Source organism: Cervus canadensis, chromosome 3, assembly GCF_019320065.1.
Source record: "Cervus canadensis isolate Bull #8, Minnesota chromosome 3, ASM1932006v1, whole genome shotgun sequence".
Classification (NCBI taxonomy): Eukaryota; Metazoa; Chordata; class Mammalia; order Artiodactyla; family Cervidae; genus Cervus; species Cervus canadensis.
The window spans coordinates 96,201,975-96,224,098 of record NC_057388.1 but is presented as its reverse complement, the minus strand read 5'-3'; the positions used below and the strand labels follow the sequence as shown (position 1 = coordinate 96,224,098).

The 22,124-nt window shown below is 43.9% G+C and overlaps 1 protein-coding gene across 1 annotated transcript in view; it reads left to right on the top strand.

The window, feature by feature from the left end:
* The window catches only part of CREB3L2 (cAMP responsive element binding protein 3 like 2), a 131,303-nt gene extending 118,467 nt beyond the window's left edge, over positions 1-12,836 (top strand). The window contains exons 9-12 of the mRNA XM_043463822.1: positions 2,861-2,960; positions 3,240-3,366; positions 5,034-5,250; positions 7,174-12,836. Of these exons, the coding sequence (XP_043319757.1) occupies positions 2,861-2,960; positions 3,240-3,366; positions 5,034-5,250; positions 7,174-7,249 (520 nt within the window). The 3' untranslated portion in view covers positions 7,250-12,836. The remainder of the gene's footprint in view (positions 1-2,860; positions 2,961-3,239; positions 3,367-5,033; positions 5,251-7,173) is intronic.
* Positions 12,837-22,124: the final 9,288 nt, after the last annotated feature.

The window sequence follows — 22,124 nt, the reverse complement described above, 5'->3', positions numbered from 1 at the left end:
GCAAGAAGGCGGTGCTCTTGGGGAGAAGAGAGAAAGCGTGAGGAAAAGAACTTGTGGCATCATAAGATCCTTTAGCTGCAAACTTCTGATTTTTTTCCCCATCTTATTGACGTATAATTGACAAGTAAATTTGTGAGATATTTAAAGTGTACAGCATAATGATTTGATATATGTATACATTATGAAAGGATTCCTCACATTGAGTTAATGACCATGTCTGTCACCTCACCTACTTGTTTTATTTTTATTTTTTGGTGAGCACATTTAAGTTCTACTCTTAGCAATTTTCAATTATATGATACAGTGTTATCCTCTGTGTGTGTGTGTGTGTGTGTGTGCGCGCACTTGGTCACGTCTGTCTTTGCAACCCCGTAGACTGTAGCCTGCCAGGCTTCTCTGTCCATGGGATTATCTTGGCAAGAATACTGGCGTGGGTTGCTATGTGCTCCTCCAGGGGTTATCACCTGTAGTCACCATATTTTGCACTAGATCCTCAGACATTATTTATTTTAGAACCGAAAGTTTGTACCCTTTTACCAAACTTCCTGTCTCCCATTCCCCCAGCTCCTGACAACCACTTTCTACTATTTCTATGAGTTCAACTTTTTTTTTTTTTTTAAAGATTCCATGTGTAAGTGATTCCATATGGTATTTATCTTTCTTTATCTGGCTTGTTTCACTTAGCATAATGACCTCCAGTTTCACCCATGTTGTCACAAATGACACAATTCCCTAAAGTAGAATTTAAAGTCATCACCCCATTAGTATTACTCAGCCCTGAGTAACACACAGAATTCTTTTAAAGAATATATTGCTGGAATATATATAAATGTAAACCAGTCTATACTACTTTTGATTATACTTCTAGATTACTATAAAGCAAGAAAACATACAACTATGTACTAAAAAGACCTCCATATTAATAGAATTTAATGATATTAAATAATGGGGTGAATGATTTTGTTTTGCTTACATTAAGACCACCGTTGGGGCTTCCCTGGCGGCTCACAGTCAAGAATCTGCCTGCAGTGCAGGAGACCCGGGTCTGACCCCTGAGTGGGGAAGATCCCTTGGAGAAGGGAGTGGCAGCCCACTCCAGTATTCTTGCCTGGAGAATCCCATGGAGAGAGGAGCCTGGTGGCCTATAGTCCATGAGGTCGCAAAGAGTTGGACACGACTGAGAGACTAAACACACACACACACACACACATATACACACACACACACACACACACACACACACACAGGACCACTGTCCCAGGTAGAAATAGGATGTAGATGGAACCACACAGGGGTTGTTAAGTTCAGAAGGCCTTTGCTGCCTGTGCTGTGGGCTCCACTTCTGGCCCTACTCTCTTATCCATTTAACTGCTAGAGCAATATCATTCTTACAGCCAACCTGTCCCTACCTGGCTTAAACCTGGGAGAACTCATTTCACTGGTACTGGTCATGGGTGGGGAGGTTGAGGGCAGCTGCAGACTTGGGAATATTTTGCCTGTTCTCCCGTCCCCTTGAAAGCTGTTCAGAGGATGGGCTGCAGTGGGTGGTAGGTTATCTGCAAATGCCCAGAATTCTTCTGCCAATGAGTGATTTGCTGATGTTTTCCAGTGAACTTGTCTGGCTTTCTCATGTCCCCCTCACAGCATGAATTTTCCAAAACTCTTTGAGACTCAACAAATCATCTGCTTGAAAAATGAAAAATCTCTCCACTTTGCCGAGTGCCCTGGGCTTGGAGAAGAGGGGTGAAGGTGGGGAGCAGCCTCAGCTCTTTACGCTACTCACACAGAATTCATCCCCAAGGCTCTAATTTGGGAGCCTAGTCTGGGAGATCCTTTTCTGTGGCTGCACTGTTCAGAATTTGCAAAGAATGTCACCATCTGCTCCTTTTGTGACCTGATGTCACACAGAACAAAACATACTATTCTCATCCCCAACCCTTCCCCTTTTAAGGCTGTGTGCAGTTGTCCCATTTGGGGCAGAACAACTCCCTTTTTTTGTCTCTTACTCTCTGTCTTTCCCTGGAGAAACATCAAAACCTGCATCAGAGCATGGCTTCTGGGGTCCTGGCTCTGAACCTGTGTCCAGCTGAGCTGGCTTCTTTGCTCCTTCGTATCTGGGCTTCATGTCTGCCTGTGGAGGTGCTGGGAGCCTTCAAGGACCACAGTCTTCAGGGGCCCATGGCTGTTGGCCTCCCTGCCCTTCCTGTTTTCTTCTCTGTCTCTCCCCTTCTCTTTAGATCTGCCATCTGAGCACCTGCTGCTCAGTGATGCTGCTGGCCACCCCTTCACTTGTTCTCTGCTGGGCATCTCCTTCTCCACGCTTTTCTCCTTTCTTGCATCTTCTTCGGTATTTCTCTTCTTTTGGGTAAATGAGTTCTTCTGTGTCGCCATCCCCAACAATTCTTGCTTCTTTTTTTCTCTGTTGCTGCTGCTAAGTAGCTTCAGTCGTGTCCGACTCTGTGCAACCCCATAGATGGCAGCCCACCAGGCTCCCCCGTCCCTGGGATTCTCCAGGCAAGAACACTGGAGTGGGTTGCCATGTCCTTCTCTTCTCAGTGGCTGACAAACAGATCCCAGGATGATCAGGGGTGATTGGGAGCACTGAGGTGCCTCTTAGAACAGCATAGAATGGACAAGCTGCTCACGGGGGTGGATTCTGAGCCCCAGTAGCTCTGCGAGTCTGGTGCTGGAAGAGAGTGGTGTCTGTGTCTTCATCAGAGGAACCTTTTTCTTGGTACTGTGTTCCGATTCAGACACAAAGCCACAGGAGCCTCCCTGGAGCCCGGGGCGGAGATCACTGACAAGCGTTCTCTCTCATCTCTGAGACGCCCTTCATGGTTTTGATTTGTTGTGTTTGCAGAACTCTCCTGCAGCAGCTGCAGAAACTTCAGACTTTGGTGATGGGCAAGGTTTCTCGCACCTGCAAGCTGGCTGGCACGCAGACTGGCACATGCCTCATGGTGAGTTTCCCAAATGAACAGCACCGTCACCAACCCGGCCCACTCCCCAGGCTCCAGCCTCTCCCCAGCCTGCCACATCCAAGTGCTGGGGGTTGGAGGAACCACAGCCCGCTCCGAGGCTGTTTCTCTCCTATGATGCGACAGTGATTGATCTGGGTGCGGTCTGCTGTCCTGACAGAGGAGAGTCGTCTTTCCAGACCTCTCAGGAGTTGCAGGTCTGCAGGTTTGTTCTGTGCATCTTGGAATTGATGGCCCCCACGTTCTCTCCTCACCCTGCAGGTCGTGGTGCTGTGCTTTGCCGTAGCATTTGGCAGCTTCTTTCAGGGCTATGGGCCCTATCCTTCTGCCACCAAGATGGCCCTGCCCAGCCAGCATTCCCTGCAGGAGCCCTACACATCCTCCGTGGGTAAGACGGCACTCAGCAGCTGAGGAGATGTCTTGTTTCTTTTCTCTTTCATTTCTCAAAACTTAACTTTCTGAAAGAAGTCTTATGTGAAAGTCTAAAATTTTTGTTGTTGTTGTTGGGAGGACTGTATTAAATCACTTGGTTTGAAATGGCTCTATGATAAGGTTCCTTGGGTACAGAGCAGTGGTCTCAAAATCATTTCTCTATAAAAACACATATATATATCCCTTCCTTGGGAGGAGACAATTCAATGTCACTGTTTCCTCTCTCCCATAAAAAACATTGATTGAATAGCATCAACAGAAGCATCTGCCCCCAAATTAGTGAGTGTGTAGTTAGCTGTCATCACTCTGACCTCCAGGACTTTGCAGGTAGTGTTCTCGGCTTCTGCTTACATATGAAAGCCTAATGTCTAAAGAGTGGTAAAAGTGTAACTTCTCCACTGAAGGGAGGAAGGGGGCCATGGGAAGAAGTGCCCAGTCCACTTGTTGGGTCTCCCCTTGGGGTCCTCACGCACTGGGATTTCTCTAGAGCTCCACAGAGCATGGCTTGCAGACTTCTGCTCTAGACTGTGTTCCCTGGCAAATTCTGACATCTTCTTTTTGAGTTCTGACACGGGGAGGGATGTGCATTTGTAGGGAAGGGGTGGGAGAGCAGTAAGTTTTCCATTACATTTTAAAGGAATTCTACTCAGTGGAAATGTATGTTACCACAGTAAGCATCTGTAAAGTGACGTGAGACAATCAGCCTGTGTTACAAAATATAATGCCCAAGATTTAGAGAATTTGGAGACACAGGTATTAGATGTGATAGTCTCATCTAGATCAATGATCTCTTTTAAGTATGTGGTAAATAAAAGAATGGTATGTAGGGATCGTGAAATAGATACATACACTAGTAAGAACAAATATGGAATTAGGGGTACTGGATTTTGAGGGTAGGCATAATTTTGTGGTTCTGAAACATCTGAAGTAGGTGTGTCTCTGCCAGGTATATGACAGAAGGTCCAGCATTTCAACAAATAATTGCAGTGGTCTCCTGGGGAATTCTTTTTTTTCTCCAAGGGAATGTATCTCTAAATTTAAATGGAAGTTGATGAGAGCAAAGTTTCTATGTTGTAGAAAATTGCTGCTGAGCCATCTAGCTATGCAACTATTCTATAAAACAAAAGAGTGTGTCTCTGTTGTTTGATTTATGGCTTTAGCCTTGTGTCTCCTCTCTAGTTTCTAAATGAAAGAAAACACAGTTTTCTGCCCTTGTACCTTCTCCCTATGCAAGACCTACTCATTGAGGATGCTTACTTTAGCTGAGTCTGGACACCTCCAAATATTTGACTCCTTTTCTCCATGAATTGTTTCCTCCAGATGGTTGCAGGGGTGGGGGTGGCCTGGAGGGGAGTTTTATTTTCAAAGCAGTGGGGGTGGCAGTTTTCTTCCTGTGTATTTGTTCTTCTGTTGTTCTTCCAGCACTTTATAATTGGTATCATTTTTCAACACACCAAACTCTGAAATCCTGAAGCCTTTATAGAAAGCCAACTCCAGTTGGCACCCTCAGTCCTGGGCAATAGGAACCCATGAATTGTCATCTCCCTGCCCTGAGCATCTAGGGGGAGGCGTGATGTACCCTTGTGGTCTCTTGTAACACCTGTTACTTTGCTTTGTTCTCAGTGAGATCCAGGAACCTGCTGATCTATGAGGAACATTCTCCCCTGGAGGAGCCACCCAGTTCTGCCTCAGCTGGGGAGCTGGGGCGCTGGGACCGAGGCTCCGCTCTGCTCAGGGCAAAAGGGCTGGAGTCCAGGCCGGACATGGATCTTCCCCATTTCATTATCTCAAATGAGACCAGCCTGGAGAAATCAGTGCTGTTGGAGCTGCAGCAGCACATGTGAGTCAAACAGACACAGGGTCACCTCCTCTAAGGCACCCGTGATGGGTTATGAGTCAGCCAACTGCAGTGTGCAGAGTAGACTTTCCCATTGGTCTGGTCCAGCCCTCGGCTTTTTCAGGACCTATTTCCAGCACCTGGGCTCTGGAGAGTCCATTGTTTGCCAACAGCTGGCCCTCACAGAGACTGGAAGAGACACGGTGAGAGCTGGCCCCGTGTCTGCTATGCCACTGGGGAGCTGGCAGTGCAGGCTCCAAGAACTGGGGAAAGGGCTTGACTCCCTTCCTCCCTGTCTTCTTCCTCTCCTCAGAGTCTCACAAGTAAACATACAGTCCAGCAACAGCAGTGTACTTGCTATGCAAACGCTGCCTCAAGGCACATTTCCAAGCTTCCTTCCAACTGAAGATACATATATGTCAGCTTATATATCAACATGTAGTTTTATGATTTACATGTAAATAAACATGCATTAGGGCTTCCCAGGTGGCGTTAGTGGGAAAGAACTTGCCTGATGGGGCAGGGGGCATAAGAGACCCAGGTTCGATCCCTGGGTCAGGGAGGTCCCCTGGAGGAGGGCATGGCAACCCACTCCAGTATTCTTGCCTGGAGAATCCCATGGATAGAGGAGCCTAGCAGGCTACAGTCCATGGAGTCACAAAGAGTTGGACACGACTAAAGTGACCTTAGCACACATGCAAATATGTGTTAATTATACTTAGATAGTTATATATTCATACTAAAGGACTTTGAGAGGCACTGTTTTTGTGTTTCCATTATTGAAAGTAACATATATTTGCCTCCAGTTCTCCATGAGTTGTTTCCTTTAGATAGTTAGAGGAAGAGGCCTTGTATAAAGACTTGTATAACTGCTGGGGATTGTTACCCTGTGGGGGGTACCTGGGTACACTAAAGGACTCAGGAAGGAGTGTCTGCATACAGTCCTGGTTATACGTGGTGTGGTTGGTGGTCTAGCTGACCTCGTGCCCCTAGAGATGATGCTATTCCAATACAAGTAGGAAAGTTTTTGTTTCAAAGTTTCGAGCTTTCTTCCCCTAATGCTGCAGGGGAAAGTTTGTAATTATATATACTTTTATATGTTTATATTCTACACACATATTTAACATTTATAGCACTTATTATTTTAAGAACTATGTAAGTGTGACATATATATCTTTTGAAATACTTTACAAGGTTAGATATTACTATTATTTCCTAGAGAGAATTGTAGAAGCCAGAGCAGACTACTCTTGGGAGCCAGAGAAGACTTAGCCATTCAATAACTTGGCTCATGACAAAAGTCTTCTTTCCTCTTGTCTCAGCTATTCAAGGCCCCATTGAAATCCCTCTTGTTCTGGGATGTCTCCCTGATACCAGAGCCCTCATTGCCTTCCTCTGAACGTCTAGGAGATGTTCTAGGCTGTTACACAATATAATAATATATTTATTTTCTATGATATATTCATTGTTATTTCATGATAGTTTGGGGTTTGTTTTTTTAACCTTCATCTAGAATCTTTTAATCTTTAAAAAGGTTTCATCTTTATCTAAAATTTTTTTTTAAAAAAATCTTTATTCTAGACTAAGGATCAGCCTTTATCCTTTTATTTTCTCCTTCCCAGGGTTTAGCATGGGGTATTTATCCTCAATGAATACAGTAATTTTAAGTGACGTACAAGGAATCAGTATCAAACCACCATGTTTATCCTCTGGGTTGCGATGACTCCTTTGGCATGAGGATAAAGGCAGGAATGTGGATGGTGGACAGGCGGGTAGTAGGAGACTTTGGGAACAGAGAAGTGCTGCTGGGAGGGAAGAAGACAAGAGGCATGTGTGGGCCAGCCTGCTAAGTCCAGTCATGGGGTGATTGCGTCATCCCGCCAAGCATGATGGTGAGACTTCTTTCTCCTTCTGATGCCTCCGCAGGGTCAGCACCAACCTGGAGGGGAATGAGACCCTAAAAGTTGTAGAACTCGACAGAAGAGTGAACGCCACCTTTTAAAGAGGCTATCGCCACCTCCCTCTGTCTCTTCACTTTGCCTTTACGTCTCCAAACCACCTTTTGTCATAAGCTTTTCCTTTTTGCCCACCCAATCTGGACGAAGCAGCGGTCCTGGCTCTGGATGGGAGGATGGCCTGGGATTTCCGCCTGCGGTGAGAGAGCGCCTCCCCCGGTCCCATGTCCCTCCCTGCGCAGGGGAGCTCGCCCCGTCCCTCGCTTACTGCCAGAGGCAATTATCTTCGGTCGGGGTGGGACAAGCAGGCTTGTTTCTACCGACAGTGCCAAAAAGATACGGCCCGATTCTCACCGGGGTGGGTGTGACCGCCTCCTTGAAGCAGAGCTGACTGTTGTTCACCCCACAAAAATTTACCAGGATGCTTGTTGGAATCTGGCGAAGCACTGACTGACGTCCTGCCTTCCTCAGCCTGGCTCTGCGGTGCCCTGCGGGCGCCCCCTGCCGCTCTGCCCTGGGCCCCGGCCTTGGGCCCCTTGACTGGAGCAAGGCGCCCCCTTCGTACCCTCAGGCCGCAAGTGCAATGCCTGAAGCAATCAGGCTTCTCTACTCCAGGCAAACCTGCCCCACCATGTTGCTTGTAGGATTTCTCCACAGTCTGTGTCCCCACACACCCCTAGTTCTGCCTCCCTGGCTTTTCCTCCCCATTTGTAAATAGTATTTATTAGCTTGCAGAGGCTTCCCCGGCGACCACTGAAGACATCTGGACGCCTCCCCTCCAGGCTCACAAGGTCCCCTGTTGGCCTGTGGAGCAAAGAGGGCAGCCTGGACTCTGGGATTCCCCATTCTTCCAGGCCGTGTTTTGTCTTGTGTTTTCTTTTTTTTTTTCTTTTTCTGGAGGCTTCTAATTATAGTTGGGGAACCTCCCTAAGCATGTGTCCTTCTGTAGCATGAACTCAGAGGGGAAGGTGGAGCCGGGCTCAGGTCTGAGGCTCTGTGGACGGGGGCTTTTTTGGTCCTGTACCCATGCCAGGGAAGCCCTGACCCCAGGCGTTTCAGACAGCCATGTTAGCCCAGTTTTCCCCACCTCCCCCTGACCCGTCTGCTTTCCCTTCCTCTTCTGCCTCCATACAGAGGCGGGGCCTGAGGCCTGCTCCTGGGGTCAGAGCAGGTGACATTTGTGTATGTGTGTCTTACCTTTTCTAGTCAGGTTTGGCCACTTTGCAGCTCACCCAAAGAGACACGACCTAATCCCCCAACCTACTTTTTTTTTTTTTTTTTAATGATTAAGAGTAACTTTTGTAGTTTAAAGAAAAAAAAACAACTTTCCTCTTTCATACAAATAAGAAATAGAAATAGACTTTTTATTGTATAATGTAGAAGACTCCCCTTAAATGTTTTTGCCTAGCTTGTAAAAGATTTTGTGTAAGAAATTTGCTCACATTTTGTTTTTTATTTTTAGAAGTAGGTGAAGCACTTTTAGTTTGAAGTCTCTTGTCTTTGGTTTTCTCTCTCATCTCTGTTGTCGTTGGAACCTGTACTTAAGAGAGATTAAGCCACTCCTGGGCCCTCTGTTCCATATCAGCCACAGAATTTGGCATCATTAGCATTTACCATCAGACCTCATAAGCAGTGGACTCATTGGACATGCATCTGAGCAAACTCCGGGAGATAGTGAAGGACAGGGAAGCCTGGCGTGCTGCAGTCCATGGAGTTGCAAAGCATCAGATACGACTTAGAGACTGAACAACAACAAACTCATAAGCAGATCTGGTACCTTCAGGGCTCACCGTCGGTGATTCTTCTGTCTCCCTACTGTGATGGAGAAAGTTCCGACAGGGAGATGGCCAAGTTCCTCTTCTTGGCGCTGTGTAAAGCTGGATCAGGATCACAGTGGTCTCCTCTCACTGCCCCATCCATTGGCCAGCAAAGGCTGAGACCAGACAGGCTGGCTGTGTGGGAGGAGGGATGCTAGTACATGCCCTGTTCCCTTCTGTTTCTCTCTACTTTCCTCTCTCCTTCTCTTCTGTGCTAGACCTTCCTGGGTCTGACTGGTGTCTGCCAACCAAGGGCCGCTACTGTCCCATCCCTCTCTTTAGTATGTCATGTAATTATCAGGCACTGGCAGCCCATGGGGTGGGGTCAGGGGGGGCTAAGAAGGTGAGAAGGTAATATTAACTCTCATATTTGGATGATTAGAAAGTGAAACTTTTCCTGTGTCGGAACCAACTCCTAGGGCCCATCCTTAGTGCCTTGAGGATTTTATTTCCTCGCTTGACCTCATTCTCACCAGCCCTCCAAACAGCAGGGCTTGATCTCTGGGCAGCCTTTCTTCCAGAACTGAATCTGTGTCTAGAGACAGAGGACATCAGCCTGAGGGCTCAAATGGCCATTGTAAGGGGATCCAAGGACCAGTTGCTGCTGTTTTGAGAAAGACCTCTGCTTCCCACTCCTTGCTCAGGCGAAGAAGAGGAACTAAACAGTTACCCCTTTAGGAGAATGTAACGGAGTCCAGAGGATGCTGAAGAGCTGGATAACACCAGATTGGTTCCAAATAGTTAATGTGCACATTTTCTCTTCCAGGGTTAAGCTCACAATGTCAGTGGATTTGTTTCCCCCCCAGAACCATCCCGTGCCATAGATGAGTCAGTAATACTTGGTTAGCCCTGAAGATGTTAGATAGTGGCAGGCTTTCAGCTTCGAAACCTCAGTTTTGGAAAGTTTGAGACTGTTAGCACAACTGTCAATCATAAAGAATCAATGTTCATGATAAATATATTAATATATTTTCCATTAGGTCAGCAGGTTTTCCCCTTCTCTTCTTTTGATTAGCCTAGTGGAGGAGATGTCTTGTAAAAAGTTCAGAGAACATATACTTTTTTTTACTGGGTGAGACCTGAGTAACCCAGACTCCCCAGTGTGGTTCTATTCACAGCTCTGGACTTTGCACTTAGAAATGGCTACTGTAAATGAAAGGTCTCAGTGCCAGGTTTAAGAAAGGATTTCTGTGAAGTGTTAGGACTCTGGAGCCTAGCTCACATAAAGAGAGTGTTATATAAAAATCTGACAGCTGAACTAGGTTGCTCCTTTTGGGCAGGAGGTGGGGATGAGTTTTGACACCAGTACAGGCAAAATTAGATAACCTTTTTATTAGTATAAATGATTTTGATTTAGAGACCTAATTTGTAGATTGTGAAAGCAACTTTTAGTGCAGCTTATTTACAAACCAACTATAAACACCGTGGGTTTTTTCCCTTCCTCATGCCTGAATGCCAAGAGAGGGCTGTGATTCTCATGTGTCCTTGGAGCAAGAGTGTTGAACTGATTCACTTTTGTTCTGGCAGTGAGTCAGTGTCCAGAGTTTTTGACACAAGTGTTTTATTAAAAAAATATTTTTTTTGCACTTGTGTCTCCTTCCTCTGTGTTCTCACACTGACCAAAGGACAGGATGAGAGGACCCTCAGGGCCAGCTCCTCTGAACACACATGTCATTTGTGCAGGGTGCACGCTCAGAGACCTCCCAGTTCCCATCGGGGAAATGGAGCATCCGTGCCAGCCTTGCTAATGTGGGGAAATGGGAGATGGAAGAGAAGGCTGTAGCCTCCCCCTTCTCTGCCAAGTGCTCTTGTCAGTAATTCAGTTCTGTGGAGTCCAGTCTTTATTCCAGACACTAGCTCTCCTGCTTGCAGTGCAGACAGACCATTAGCAGGTAGTGCTCTGGTCAAGGTCATTTTCTTTGAATTCCTTTTTCGCTGAGACAGTTAGGAGACATGTCATCGGATAAGACCCTCTGGGAGGGCAGCTCCAGGAGAGAGTAGAGGCCTGTGAAGTGGCCAGAGACAGAGTTCAGATTCTTCTTTCACTCACTCATCCATTCATTGAGTTGTCATTCATTCCCAAGAAAGAGTGTTGCAAGAGGCCCTAGTGAATATTAGGGAATAAGGGGCCTGAGGAAGCTTCATTAATCAATAACTATTCGAAAGGCCCAAGTGCCAGCTCGCTCTTTGCCTCCCTTCCCCTACCCCTTGCATGGGCGCAAATATAGACGTATGTAGACACACACAAGAATACATTCCTCCCTTGTCTTGGACACTCATTTGTGCATTACATGTGCCTTATATTTGAATCCAGGATGACTGAGGGCCACCTTGTCATTGGGAGATTTTGTATACACCCTTGTAGTACTAAATTGAAGTGGGTTTGGGTGATGAAACTTCCAAAGGCTCAAAAATGGTTTCCTAAAAGTGAGTCTTGATCACATCTATACATCAGGAGAAAAGAAACAGAGTAACGTCCATTAGGAAAATCCCATTTTGCCAAGGTGAAGTCGCATCAAAAAATGACCAGCCAGGATTAAAGGTATTATAAATCCTCAGAGCAGAACATTGTCTCAGCACAGAAGAATCCAGTGCCTTTGAGGATTCAGACTCCATGTCTCCATGGCCAAAGGGTCAGTACCACCTACCACAGGACATGTTTCATGTTGTCATTTTGGGTAACAGAAAATTCAGGAATGCTATGTCTGGGCTTCTAGAAGGAAGGAAAATGATAATTCTTGTATACTTACTAAATGCTGGGTGCTAAGTAAGGGATTCCCTGGTGACTCAGCAGTAAAAAAATCCACCAGCAATGCAGGAGCTGCCAGAGACATAGGTTCGATTCCTGGGTCAGGAAGATCTCCTGGAGTGGGGGGCATGGCAATCCATTCTAGTATTCTTGCCTGGAGTATCTGGGTAGAAGAGCCTGGTGGGCTACAGTCCATAGGATCACAGAGTCGGACGTGACTGTAGTGACTTAGCATGCACACATATGCTAAATGAGTCTTTTAGTGTTATAGAAGGAGAAAACAAGGGCAGCTAATTATTATGAGACGATAAACAGCTAAGTGATATGGGAGGTGCAGCAATTTGTGGCTTAGGTTGAGCAGATCTCTTTCTGCGTGAGCACGCTGTAAGCTTTGAAGTTCCTCTGGGCGGAGACTGCAGTGCCTCCTACCCCCGGGCTGGCCCCGCTGTGCAGAGTTGAGGGTTTTTTGCCTCATACTGGAGATGTTCATCTCCTGTTCGGTTCATCCCGTCCTCTGTGAGTTCTGGCTAGTAGCCTCTGCATCCTGGGAAAGCAACACCAGCAATTTTAGCTGTTTCTCTGCTCCTTCGCTTGCTCACCAGATGGCTGAAAACATGAACTTTTTGCACCATGGACCCATGGCCTACAGTGTTCAGCAAATCTCTCTTTCAGACGGAATATTTTCTGAGTCTACGAAAAACACCAGCACTCTTTGACAAATTGTGGGCGACGTTTTTAAACAATGCTGAGCAGACTCTGGACTATAATCAACCATGAGCTTTAATGTTTGTGCTGACAGGCTGGGCTTTCTCTCTTTGGTAACAGGTTATATAGACCAGTAATGTTTAAGTCTAATTACATTGTGAGTCTTATTATCTGTCAATTATCATGCTGTTTTTTTTTTAATGGCTTTTTATTCTTTATCATAGCTAAGTAAATACCAAAAAAAAAAAAAGCAAATGCTTTGTAGGATACTTGTATTTAGTTTGGAAAAAAATGAATTTAAATTGTTATGCTTTTGTATTTCCATTTCTTGCAAATAAAAATATTTTTTCTTAAATAGTAAAACATTTTCCAGTCTTGAAAATCCTTGATATTCTGCTTTTAAATGTTTTTTTTTTTGTATGAGCTTGGATCTGCCTATGTGTGCCTAGCCATTGTTTCCTAACCATCTAGTGCAACTGAAAAAAGAGCCTCAAACCAGCAATTTGTATGTTATCAAGTGCTGAATCCAAGTCTCAGTTGGAGGAATATTGAGAAATATAATTGTTTTTTCAGTCAGTCACAGGAAGAAAACCCATATTCTCTGGAGATTTATGCGGCCTGACTGCTATTTTCGTTGTCTCCTACAACTATTCTTTAACTAGATTTCAGAACTCCATGGATTTGATTTTTCTTTCCCCGTCTCGGGATGCTTGAGAATGATGGCTTGGACATGAGCCAGAAGAGAAGGATCCTTTTTTATAGAAACAGTTGCAGAGGATGCCTAACATTGGATTCATGCTCCAGAAATTATGGTGAAATGGTTGATAAAGGTCAATGCACTCAAGCAGAATTACCTTCATTCCATTGCAGTCTCTGTATTCAAATTTAATTTTCTCCACTCAGAGAGAGTGGGGCTTCATTTAACCTTAGAAAAAGTAGCCAAGATGTTAAGAGACTAAGGCCATGGACCACGCTTACCTGGAGCTCCACCCACCCCCAAGACTTTCTTTTTCTTAGCAGCATGCGGAAACTTTCTTTGAGTTCCTGGGTGCGTTACTCTCTTGCTGCTTTTCTTCTCTGGACACCTTGACAATATCTTCTATTTCTACACAAGGGTCCTTTCCCAGTGGAAGATTTTAATCACCCTCCCTCTTTCTTATTCTGCAAGCCTATTATGGAAACTTCCTCTGTGACATTCTGATATCTTTCCAGGGATGTGGGGAGGGGACAATGCTCACTGGTTTGAAGATACTCTGTATTAATCATGCCTTTGTATTTTCTGTATTCCTAATACTTTGACATCTGGGACCTTGGTGACCTAGAAAGGGACTGACTGTTCCTCACATAGTAGGAGCCAAGACATAGTAAAGGACTTGCCTATAAGCACAACTTTCATGTGCAAACCAGAGCTGGTTCCTCAAGCACCTCCTTTATGAGCTCTCAGGACCTCACTGTCCCCCTGCCCTAATCACCTAATCACCATGACCAGGTCCCAGACCACTAGAAACACTCTCTACGCCTCAGAGCCCACTAAAGTTCTTCAAACTAGCCACCCCTAAACCTATTTTCCTTGCCTTGATGTTCCTTCCTGCAGAAACTACAGTTTCTGGCCTAATTTTCCTCCTGTAAGATTTCCTCCAGAAAATTAGGGCTAACCCTAACCCTCCTCTGCTTCTCAACCATCCCTGGTGCTTCTTGGGAACTGAGAGTAACAAACTACCTTTTCTTTTCTAAAAATTTTCAACAGCTTTAATTAATATTAATAATCATTATTGCATATTTATTAAGTACTCATTGTTTATTGAAATCTGTTAAATGATATAGAAAAATTATAATAATAGTATAAAACACTATAAAAATAGCCTAAAACTTGGAGAAGCTAGGAAACTGTAAGACATAGAAACATTAGAAAATACTAATTATTAGTGAATATATTGATAATTTTCCATATTCTTTCAACTTGATTCACCTCCCTGCTAATTAATATGTAATCTGAATCTTCTTGTAGATTATTTTTTGGATAAAGATGAACATTTTTTAAGCTCCTATTATTTTATTTCTTTACAAACTATCTTTTCAATAGCGATCATCTCTTTATCTGTTGGCCTCAGTGTGTTTGAATAATAATAAAATCTATGTTTTAAAACATATTCCTTAGGCATCAGGATGTCAAATCGGAGGCTGATCTCAGGCTCACAGACCTTTTCATGGACGGGTTTCATGGATGGGCCTGCTATGATTTAGAGCAATGTGGGGCTTCCCTGGTGGCTCAGACGGTAAAGCTTCCGCCTGCAGTGCAGGAGACCCAAGTTCGATCCCTGGGTCAGGAAGATCCCCTGGAGAAGGAAATGGCAACCCACTCCACTACTCTTGCCTGGAAAATCCCATGGACAGAGGGGCCTGGAGAGCTACAGTCCATGGGGTTGCAAAGAGTCGGACACGACTGAGCCATTTCACTTCAACACAGATTTATTGTCTTGTTTTATACTGGTTGTCACTTTTGTTCCAGAAAAAGTAAATGAGGCGTACACAGGTTGGTGGAGCTTGTTCTTGGGAAAAGAAAGAACCAGGAAGCAGGTGTCTATAAAGTGCTGCCGCCATGCTCAGTTCCTAGGGCAAATCCTACCTCACATCTCTGAAAATGAGAGCTATCCAGGAGAAGGCATGCTGGGATGCAGTGGGGGAAAGAACCAGTGGATTCAGGAGGTAAAGGTTATGCGCCCTTGCTTCATAACCTTAAACTTGTTGGCCTTCACGGAAAAGGAGACCCTGGGCTTGGGCTTCCCTGGTGGCACCGTTTCCTGCACTGCAGGAAACAAGGGTTCCATCCCTGGGTTGGGAAGATCCCCTGGAGGAGGCCACGGCAACCAACTCCGGTACTCTTGCCTGGAGAATCCCCGCGGACAGAAGAGTCTGGTGGGCAACAGTCCGTAGGGTCGCAAAGAGTTCGACATGCGAGCATGCACACACGGAGTGCCTCTTATCTACCAGGTGATTTTCATGCATTATCTGTGATCTTGTTCACTTTCTCTAGAATGTTTATGGAGGATGCATAATTACCCCCCTCTCACAGTTGAGGAAACTGGGGTTCCAAAATTAAGACTCCTACTCAAATGATCATGTGGTAAATTAACTGCTAATGAGAGATTTGAGCCCCGGCCTTCACTGGTTCCAAGTACACAGTCTGTGAGCTATACTATGCTGTTGTTTAGGGCTTGAGGATTTGTACTTGTAAAAATACAGGTGTTAGCCTAGATCAAAGGCTACAAACCTTCAGCTCATGCACAAATGCTTCTGGTTTGGCCCTAAGATGATTGAAACATTTAAAAATTGTTGGTTAACCTTTCAACATTCAAAGATTTCTCATACAACTCCAGGTCTCCATATTTTCTTAAAAGACTTGAAGACCAGGCAATTAATTTTAGGAGCTGAGTAATGGTGGCCCCTTAGGTGGTGTAGGCCATCTCTGTGTGGCCGCATTTCCCACACCCAGGCTAGTTCATACATTCATATCACTTGCCTGGTCCTTCTATCATCTGAATTGACAGCCTCTGGACTAGATGGAACCAAGGGAACATTTCATGCAAAGATGGGTTTGATAAAGGACCGAAATGGTATGGACCTATCAGAAGCAGAAGATATTAAGAAGAGATGGCAAGAATACACAGAAGAACTGTACAAAAAAGATCTTCACGACCCAGATAATCATGATGGTGTGATCACTCACCTAGAGCCAGACATCCTGGAATGTGAAGTCAAGTGGGCCTTAGAAAGCATCACTACGAACAAAGCTAGTGGAGGTGATGGAATTCCAGTTGAGCTATTTCAAATCCTGAAAGATGATGCTGTGAAAGTGCTGCACTCAATATGCCAGCAAATTTGGAAAACTCAGCAGTGGCCACAGGACTGAAAAAGGTCAGTTTTCATTCCAATCCCAAAGAAAGGCAATCCCAAAGAATGCTCAAACTACTGCACAATTGCTCTCATCTCACACACTAGTAAAGTAATGTTCAAAATTCTCCAAGCCAGGCTTTAGCAATATGTGAACCATGAACTTCCAGATGTTCAAGCTGGTTTTAGAAAAGGCAGAAGAACCAGAGATCAAATTGCCAACATCCACTGAATTATCAAAAAAGCAAGAGAGTTCCAGAAAAACATCTCTTTCTGCTTTATTGACTATGCCAAAGCCTTTGACTGTGTGGATCACAATAAACTGTGGAAAATTCTGAAAGAGATGGGAATACCAGACCACCTGACCTACTTCTCTTGAGAAACCTATATTCAGGTCAGGAAGCAACAGTTAGAACTGGACATGGAACAACAGACTGGTTCCAAATAGGAAAAGAAGTACGTCAAGGCTGTATATTGTCACCCTGCTTATTTAACTTATATGCAGAGTACATCATGAGAAACTCTGGGCTGGAAGAAGCACAAGCTGGAATCAAGATTGCCAAGAGAAATATCAATAACCTCAGATATGCAGATGACACCACCCTTATGGCAGAAAGTGAAGAGGAACTAAAAAGTTTCTTGATGAAAATGAAGGAGGAGAGTGAAAAAGTTGGCTTAAAGCTCAACATTCAGAAAACTAAGATCATGGCATCTGGTCCCATCACTTCATGGCAAATAGATGGGGAAACAGTGGAAACAGTGTCAGACTTTATTTTTTTGGGCTCCAAAATCACCACAGACAGTGATTGCAGCCATGAAATTAAAAAGCTCTCACTCCTTGGAAGGAAAGTTATGACCAACCTAGATAGCATATTAAAAAGCAGAGACATTACTTTGCCAACAAAGGTCCGTCTAGGCAAGACTATGGTTTTTCCAGTAGTCATGTATGGATGTGAGAGTTGGACTGTAAAGAAAGCTGAGCGCCAAAGAATTGATGTTGGGGGTGTTGGAGAAGACTCTTGAGAGTCCCTTGGACTGCAAGGAGATCCAACCAGCCCATCGTAAAGGAGATCCGTCCTGGGTGTTCATTGGAAGGACTGATGCTGAAGCTGAAACTCCAACACTTTGGCCACCTCATTCGAAGAGTTGACTCATTGGAAAAGACCCTGATGCTGGGAGGGATTGGGGCAGGAGGAGAAGGGGATGACAGAGAATGAGATGGTTGGATGGCGTCACCAACTCAATGGACATGAGTTTGAGTAAACTCTGGGAGTTGGTGATGGACAGGGAGGCCTGGCGTGCTGCAATTCATGGGGTCGCAAAGAGTCGGACACGACTGAGCGACTGGACTGAACTGAAATGAACTGAACTGGACTGAACTGGACTAGATGGTGCCTGACTTTCTGGGAGTCATGAGAGAGTGCATAAAGGAAAAAATACTGTGTTGGTGGCAGTGGGGACTGTGGTTAGTTTCACCCTGAGGGACAGGGAGAGGGCTGAGGAGGGAGGCACCTGGCCTATGAGCAGAGGAGGTGTGTATACAGCAATTGCCTTTATTTGCACACTATATGAAAAAAATGCAACCTGGGCTCTGTTCTTAATCCTAGAGAAAAATCTTCATTGTCTCAAAATTTATATGGAAAATCTTTTAAATGATCCCTCTTATATAAGACCCTGTGGTTTCCATAAAGCGCTTCCCTATGCCATCGACTGTGACTTGCTGATTGTCCGTGGGGAAGGTGGAGCAATTCTTATTGTTTCTGTCGCTCAGCTGAGGAGGTGGGGGCTGGAGAGACGCGAATGGCTCCACATTAGTTTACACAGTGAGTATGTGCACAGCAGAATCACAAACCAGCTGTCCCAATTTCCAGCCTAGTCCTAGTTCCATGAGCTGTCCCTGATCTGGGGCAGGTGACAATAGCTGTCATCCATGACCCCTCTAATGGGACTCTGCAAGATGGCACTGGCTTACTCTTTCACCTAGAATTCTCAGCACTGAGTTTGAATCCAGGATTTGGGATATTCCCAAAGGCTCCTGTCTCTACAGGGAAGGGAAAAGAAGGAAGATGACTCATCTTAGTCCTTTCCTGCAAAATAATCCAAGCCACCGTTTGCGACGAGGCTGGTTACAACTTGATCCCTCATTTTCTGATGAGTCTGGGCAGGTCACACAAGTTGATGTTGTCTTCCAGTGGGCACAGCTGTTGCTAGATTTTCTTTTTTTTTTTTTTTTTGGCAATTTTAAAGAAGAGTTCTGGCCCCAAGAGGAGCCCATGTGTTCTCCTCCTCCTTCTATGCTGTTGTTTTTAGATGGAGGAACAAAAATAACCACTGAGGGATACCATGAAACCTGCCAGAGAGGCTGTTGTGCTGTTTTCCAAGAAATCTGTTTCAAAATGTTTAATGTTTCTTGAGAGGAAAGTATTTGGGAATTGGGGCTGCCAGCGTGCTCATAACTAATGTCCTCCCCAATATTTCTGGAAAAAAAAAAAAGATGGCAAGTTGATGGGTATATGAGAGATGCCATGTGCTGAGGCTGGTTCAAAGAAAAAACCTCCCACCCGAAGAAGAAATGTAAATATACAACCCCCTACGTGTTTAGAGCCCACCAGGACAGAAAAGGTGCCTCTGATTCCCCTAATGTTTCCTTTCTTGTCTTAACCATCATTTAAATGCTTTCAGTGGTTAATATAGCTTTTGAAATTCTCGTTTGAGATTGTTTAAATTGTAAATGAATGCAGAAAATAAAATACAGTTGAAATAGTATGTGCAGTATCGCATACATATTTCCATGGAGTCCTACCTCAGGGGCAGTATTTGACAGTGGATATAGGTTGAAGCAGGAAAGATGCTTTGGAAAAAGCCACTTAGGGTAAGAGTCTGCATGTGTGACATCACAGGGTGGTGGAAAGAGTGCTGTTGAAACCCATGACAAAATTTTCCTGCAATATAATTAAATTTTGAAATACCGTTGCAGTGATATTGTCCATAGCTAAAAAAATTAGGGTACTAAAAAGCTTTTATTGAAAAACGGCAGTTTATTTTTTCTGTATCTTTTCCATCCACCAGTCCTACTTCTTGGAAGTAACCAAATTAAATTTCTTCTTGCATCTATTTCTATATATATAATGCATTTATGCTTTCAGTTCAGTTCAGTCGCTCAGTCGTGTCTGACTCTTTGCAACCCCATGAACCGCAGCATGCCAGGCCTCCCTGTCCATCACCAACTCCCAGAGTCCACCCAAACCCATGTCCATTGATTTATGCTTTAATACTTTATATATCAATTTTTGACTCTTATGTTCTTTTGTGTATATAAGAAGTTTTCCACCACCACCACCACACACACATACACATTCTCTCCCCATTTGATCTCTCTTTCGTATTATCAACTTTTCTCAAAGACCTGAATGGCTTTTATTACCCATTCCCATACATAAAAGAACACTGATGATGTACAGTGATTAGTTGTAATTTTGAAAGTTAGGGCAAGCAAATGTTTCTTTTCTTTTAGCCTAGTGTTCTTTAAACTGGGGACCACGGCGCTGAGAAATCAATTTTGTGTATTTTTAATCACCAACTTACAAAAGAGAAACAATGGAATGGAGTAGCATGGGGTTGGGATGGAATGGAATTTCATAGAATAAAAGAGAAAATAGCAGATTGCATTTAGTGGAGTTTAATGCTGTTTAATACTGTTTAACAGCATTTAACACATATGACTTTTAATTTCAGCTCTATTTGTGTGTATAAAAGTGCTGTTCTGGGTCACAATTTAAAAGTTATGTCTTTCTGAGGGTCACCATGAAAATGTTTTAAATTCTCAAAAAAGAGCATTCATGTATAGCACATGGAGTATAACAAATATAGTTAACTTTATATGGAGTATAATCTATAAAAATACTGAATCACTATGTTTTAAACCTGAAAAATAATATTGTAAGTCAGGGACTTTCCTGATGGCCCAGTGGTTAAGAATCTGCCTTCCAATGCAGGGGATATCAATTTGATCCCTAGTCAGGGAATTAAGATCCCACATGCTGTGTGGCAAGTAGGCCTGTACACGTCAACTAGCCAAACAAATAAATATTTAAATATATATGTATATATAGTAAGACAACTATGCTTCAGTTTAAAAAACTGACTGAATTCTCTCTATATAATGAGATAGGATGATAAGTTAGTGTTTCTTGTTAGGGTTCTCAAAGGGTAGTATATGGATATCTGGAACCATTCAAGCTTCTTAAGAGGAGAGTGTTTCTGTGTCCTGACTGTGCAGATATTCTGGGATCATGGTGGGAAAGGGGACCTAGAAAGCTGATCATTCGGTACATGGTTTACTTCATCGTGTTTTCACCCCATGCCTTTCCTCTGCTTTCCTCTGTCTCTGGTGGCTTAAGCTATGTACTATTTGGATTATCTCCATTAAAGAACCTCCAAGAACCTTCTTGATGACTCAGCGCTTGCTCTAACCCACCATTGCCTAACTGATTTTATGAAAGGCTGGCACCAAAGACTGGCCGGGAGTGAGTCTTTCTTTTTCCTGCTCAAATTCCACCTCCCTCTGACATCGCCAAGCCTGCAGTGGTCTCTGATGCTGTTTTCATTGCTCTAGAGGTGCCTGAGATTTTGCACAAACCAAGGTCAAGTAGCACTGCATGTCTGAAAGGGTAGATGTTGTTAACAAGAGCCAGAACTTGGAACCCAAATTTTCAAACAATTTCCAAGCTGGAATTAAACATATATTTAGAAGCTGAACATGTCCTGGGTGAAAAGTGGGAGAGGATGCTATGGCAGAGAGGAGCCCTCCCATCAGGACTGCGTGGCATTTCGCATATGTAAGGTTTGCTCACTTTGCCTTTCCTGGGTACCTGATCGCAGCAGCCATGGAGGCAGAATTTAGAGGGAGGCTCAAGAGGGAGGGAGCCTATTATAATATATAATAGTATATATTATATATATATATATATATATATATATATATATATAATTATGACTGATTCACGTTGTTGTGCAGCAGAAACCAACACAACATTGTAAAGCAATTATCTTCCAATTAAAAAAGAAAAAAGGATAAAGTAGGTGGTAGCAGATAGAGGCAGAACACTTGGTATAATGGAATGTCTATTTTTAGGTCTAAAACCTTGCCTTTCCAATAATAGACTGAGGAAGCTCTGGCTTAGCCTTGTTTCTTAGAGTTTCTCTTGATGCTTTAGAATGTGGCTGTTGTGAAGAGAGTGCAAAGTCAGAACCTGCCTGAAGCCATAGGAAGCAAGAGCCCACTCTGCCCTGACATGATGGATTCCTGTGTGGAACAGTCCATCCCGGGGTACCATTCTGTTCTGAGTACCACACTGTAAAATACATATCATCAGCCTTCTTAGGTTATTGACAAACTTTGTCAAAATGGTTCTATCAATTTACACTTCCACTTGCAATATATGTGTTTCTGTTTGCAAATACTCTTACCAAATGCGTAATGTGAACTGACGTTAATTTTTGCTACTCTGATGGGTATAAAATGACATCTTGTGGTTGTGACTGTTTGAAGTAAAACACACTTTTTGTTCTTGACATACTGCTTTTATTCTTTTCATGAACGTTTAACTTAAACATTTAAAATTTTATCAGTATTGTTACTCTCCTGAGCAATCTAAGAACCTTAGCATGCCTTAATTCTGAGCAGCTCTCTAATTTTCATGAAATTTCTGTGCAATAATTCAGTTGTACAGTTGGGTTCTTGTGTTTTACAGAGCTTAT